Consider the following 5,261-nt stretch of genomic DNA (forward strand, 5'->3'; position numbering starts at 1 on the left):
TATACACACACTCAAAGTCATTAATTTTATGAAAAAAAAACAATGAGATCTGTCAATCAGAATTCAGATATAAATGTACTCCGCACCAATATACTAGAGATTCATAATAATTATTTTATTCAAATCTATACATTCAGAGTAAGGAAGATTTGTACCAGTTTTTGCTTGTCTCACACAAGCAACGTAATATATTGTTATCAAATTCGGCTTGCAAGAGACGAAACATTTTAATAATTGACTTCTTAAAGGAAGCACATATTTGGCTATTGATAAACTAAGCTTGAAATGGAATTAGTAATCTGAGATAACTAGGAGTGAGTTTCTTCACGTTGAGAAGAATCTTGTTAGAACTTTTTTTTGCGGAGACAAGAGCGTAGCTTACTATTAAACTGCAACGCGTAACTATACTAATCTTAAAATGCACTGATTGCAAATCTAGCCACCAATACACATTGTCTGCAATTTCTCCCGTGTGTATCGCTATGATCATTGCCTAATTTATCTTTTTATATTCTGTACTTCGACCGATGTCATTAAAATTCACAGTTTAAAATATGTGGAAATGTGTCACCGTTTAGGAGCATAAACGCACTTCAAACGTCAATACATTGATAATATTGCGTATTATATACCCACTTTAGTTCGTGGCGCATATTAATATCACTGTTTTAGGATTTTGAGAAATGATACGGCATGAATGTGAATCAATGCAAGAAAACAAACTTAATGATTCGAAAACACAGTGATACAAGTAATTCTGCTTATCGTTTAATGCAAATAAATAACGAGTTTGCAAGAATTAATATATTATATTATCTTTTGGGTTATATGGGGCGATATAATTATCGGGGAAAGCTACGATAAATAGTTGTATAACTTATTACAAGGTACTAATATTCGACACTACAGTCAAGGCAACAATACACTTTGATTAAGTGCAATGTCGCTTATTGCAGAATAAAATCTTTTCAGACATTTTACTAACCTTAGAAGCAATGACTTTCTTACGAACCCAAAGGCGGAACTGCAGTGAAAAATTCAGTGACCTTGAGTAGCAAACTATACTTGACTTTCGAACAACAGAATGTACTGTCAACACCGATAGGACAAGAGAAAATAATCGTATTGTTCAGAATCAATAATATAATTCGTGAAACAAGCTGGCATGGTATCCTCTAAACACAGTCTGCACTCCACTAGCTCACCTTTGTTCTTACCATTGCATATGTCTCGTAAATTAAATAAAAATGTTTTAACCGTGTGTCAAGTTTCGATACTTGTACACGATTGCACATCTGTGACACTTGTATAGTGAACAACATACAAAATTACGTAAACATGACAAATCTTGTTCTATAGCTCGTTTACAAGATGAAACTTGACAACGCATTCATACTTGCATTAATATAACGCAGCACTTAAGCTACATGAATAACGCTGTCCTAATAAATACAGTAATTAATAAGCACGATTCAGCAGCTTAAGAAGATATTTGCGTTAAATCCCCATTTAAAGAAATTGTTTATATCTAGTTTGTAACTTCCTTTTGCATAGCAAATATTAGTCATACATCATCATAACAATATTAATGACCAATAATATCAGCATTTTTCGATTGTTTCATTTGCCAATAGAGAATTGGTTAGGCACAGAATTCATAAATATTTTTTCAAATTTATCACCAAATCACGAGGCATTACATTTTTCAATTAAAGTTTATCAAACTATAGCATAATAATAGAAATTAATAATAATAGAAATTAATAATAATATATAGAACAGAAAAGATATTAAAGTTATTTATTACAAGCATTGATGCAATTATTGATTACGTATTACGAAATATGTACAACTTATATATAATTTTAAATAATATTAACAGAAAATATTCGAAGTATATAATCATAACTTTATACTTTTAACATACTGAAATTTAATAATAATAATCATAATAATAATTATAATATTATATACTTTCAGTGGTACTGTATTATTAAGACATTTTATATGTATATGGTTCAAAATCATTTTATTGCTTCGTACATATCTATGGAATTAAATGCCACATGAAATGGTGAGCTGTTTTTTCACAACTATGAACTTCACGTCTACGATTTTGCGACTATTTTTGTTAATAGAAAATTTCTTATCGTTATAAATCGGTAAATGTCATTTATGATATTAAATAACACACAAAAAAAAGACACGCACAGAAAATAAAGATTTTTAAACATGTAGAAATATTTCTGCCTCCCAGACAACTAACTTTGTTACACTTAGCGATGAGAAAAAGCGCATTAACAATCTAAATCATATTTGTCTTTTTTGCGTTTGTAAAAATGTATTGTCTTTTATTATTTAATTTGGGCGTAAACGTGAGTATGAAAATCTGTGCTTTATAGTGCAACCATTAGGAAGTAACAAATTTTTTTGCAAAGAACTCGAAAGTAGTACGGAATACGTTATTTTCTCGAAAGTATATTTATATACCTGTTTGTATATATACATATATATTAAATTAAAATATAATATACAAATATATATATTGAAACAGGTAGTATCCCAATTTTGAATCTCTCATCAAAGAAGTTCATTCATATTTCTGTGACAACTACTTACAAGTTACAAGTAGTTCTTTGTTCCCAGGTAAGGGTCTAATAATAACAACTTATTAGTTGCAGTTTATATCTAACCTGCTTCACTGTCGCTTGAATCAGTGCTCGATGAAGAAAGCGAACTACTGCTGGAATCACTATCGCTGCTACTACTGCTCGACGCTGACAATCGCGAAGGTCCACTGGCACCACCAGTTCCAACTACATCAACGGACTTACTACTATCTTCTGTAATAAATACATAAACGACTTCGTTATTATACTTAATTTCATTTCATACATATTTCTTGATATATTTAAAAAATATAAAAAAAAATTGATTAGATGCTAACCCTTCTTGGCAGTTTTCTTGACATTGCCTAACTGCCCTGTTACATCCTGTAACCTCTTTTCCAATTCTTGTTTCTTTTCAGCCATTTGTTCATCCTTGGACTTACCACTGACTTTCTTATCTGTTAACACATGGTAAAATATTACACATGTAAAATATATTTTCTAAGATATATTATATAAGATAAATATATGTTATACAAGAAATTTATTATGTCATAAATATGTGCGCATGTATAAGTAGACTAAATATTATAGGGTTGAGAAGTAACTAGTTATTTGTAACTAAGTTATTGGACCGTTTTCACGATGTGTAGTTACCTGAAGATTAAAGGTTACTAAGAGATTTATTAATGAAATTAATTATTTAATCTTTAGATAACCATATATTGTAAAAATAAGACTTATAGTTACTTTTTTCATAATTTCAATTTAACTTTATCTCCAACTGTAACTTAACTTACATCCAATTTTTCATTATCTGATTAACTTGTGGTAAACCCTTGACATCATAAAAAAACATCAGGATAATTCTAATTGTTATTATTATATCAAAAAGTGAAAAACCGAGTCTTATTTACATTTCTTTTAGTAATTAGTAACTAATTTAAGTTCCTTTGAAAGTTACTTTACATATTTTGAACTTATTTATCAATTTAATATAATTGATTAGAATCAATGCTATTGCTACTACTGCTTGCATAAAAGACAAAGGCTGCGTTCAAAAGATAAACAGTAATCTAATTTTATTAATGTCTTTATCTCTGGTTCTTTATCTCTAAAGAGAAATTAACTAATCACAATTAAATGAGATGAGAATAATCAATTAAGATTGGTCACTTTTTATCAACTTACTACGCAATTATTCCTATTATAGACTGTTTTATATTTTCTATTCTGATTAGCCGATTGGCTTACTATTTATATCTACTATCATTTTTTCTCTATACGTTTCTGGCTTAAGACTCCTGAGTAGTCACAACAATGCCAATGGCACGTAACAAAAATTAAGATGTCATTTCTCGCTTCTGGCGCGACTCAATATAAATATAGATAATATGATAATATAGACGATGATTCAACATACTCAGTAATCCTATTCTATAACTTTTACGATAATTTAATATCGTTATACTCTATTATTGCATAGCTTTTTCACCATGTAAAATATCTACACAGTAAATATCATCCCTAGTTAATAAAATTGTCAAAAAGTTACAGAATAGGCCAACAGGAGCCTTAATACTTTTTACTTTTTAAATAAAATTGTATATATATATATATGTATAAAAATAAAAATTAATCTTTATCTTTATTAGTCCTAATAGTGTTAAAGTAATTGAAAAGTTACTTTTTAAAGCCAGTAACTTGTAATAGTAATTCGTCCCGGTAAAAAATTATTTATGTACAAATATATATAAACATACATGTATAAACATTCATAAATATATATATAATTTTGTATGTCATTTGTCCATGCATATCCATATATCCTTCTTTCTTTTATAAAATTACTGTTTAGTATAATAAAAATAATAATGAAAAAACATCAAAAATAATTAAAAGAATAATTTTTGCATTGTTTAAAAAAAAATATTAAGTTTAAAAAATGCAAAACAATTGTTCGTATATAATTATGTATAAAATTATCTTAGATGTGTGATTTAGTTTTAAGTTTTAAGTTTTTTTCCTCAAAAACTGATTTATTTAATCAGCATCACGTAAACATTTAATAATTGTTGTATAATCAACATTTAATTCTCTTAGTTCTGAAATGGATTGTGCTGGATTTTCGTTCAAATAATGCTTGCAAATCTGCATTTTTCAGCTTTTGTCGTTCACAAATCATCACTTTTGAATTGACAGAATCAATGTTCACATGTCTTAATTGACGAAGCAACATTACTGTAAGTTTCTATCAGTACTCTATGACTTTCAGCCGCCGTTTTCTTCTGATTAAAAAACAGAAGCAACGCATGTCGTAAATGGTATAAGCACGATGTTTACTGCGTCTATTGTTAATATGTTAATTGTTAACGACTAAATATTATAGAGTAATATTAAAACATTAAGAAATAATAGCTGTGATTAGAATGTCTTCAGCAACACTGACATTAGTGTCAACTCTTGCAAAATCCTCAAAATTAAATCACATTCCTAATACATAATATATAATGATTATTTTTTTAGCAATTTTTTTTTATATTTCTCTAAACTTGATTTTTTTCTAAAAAAAACAATGTGAAAATTATTCTTGTAATTATTTTTTTGTCTTCTCATTGATATTATTTTTATTATAAATATATAGTAATTTTA

The 5,261-nt window shown here is 27.9% G+C and overlaps 1 protein-coding gene across 7 annotated transcripts in view; it reads right to left on the minus strand.

The window, feature by feature from the left end:
- LOC108694178 (homeotic protein female sterile-like) overlaps nucleotides 1-5,261 on the minus strand; it is a 35,073-nt gene that overhangs the window by 9,754 nt on the left and 20,058 nt on the right. For all 7 annotated transcript variants that reach the window (XM_018203543.1, XM_018203514.1, XM_018203535.1 and 4 more), the window contains 2 exons: nucleotides 2,948-3,067; nucleotides 2,694-2,843 (listed from right to left, as the gene is read on the minus strand). In XM_018203543.1, the coding sequence (XP_018059032.1) occupies nucleotides 2,694-2,843; nucleotides 2,948-3,067 (270 nt within the window). The remainder of the gene's footprint in view (nucleotides 1-2,693; nucleotides 2,844-2,947; nucleotides 3,068-5,261) is intronic.

The sequence above is a fragment of the Atta colombica genome, unplaced genomic scaffold (genome assembly GCF_001594045.1).
Source record: "Atta colombica isolate Treedump-2 unplaced genomic scaffold, Acol1.0 scaffold1, whole genome shotgun sequence".
In the NCBI taxonomy this organism is placed as follows: Eukaryota; Metazoa; Arthropoda; class Insecta; order Hymenoptera; family Formicidae; genus Atta; species Atta colombica.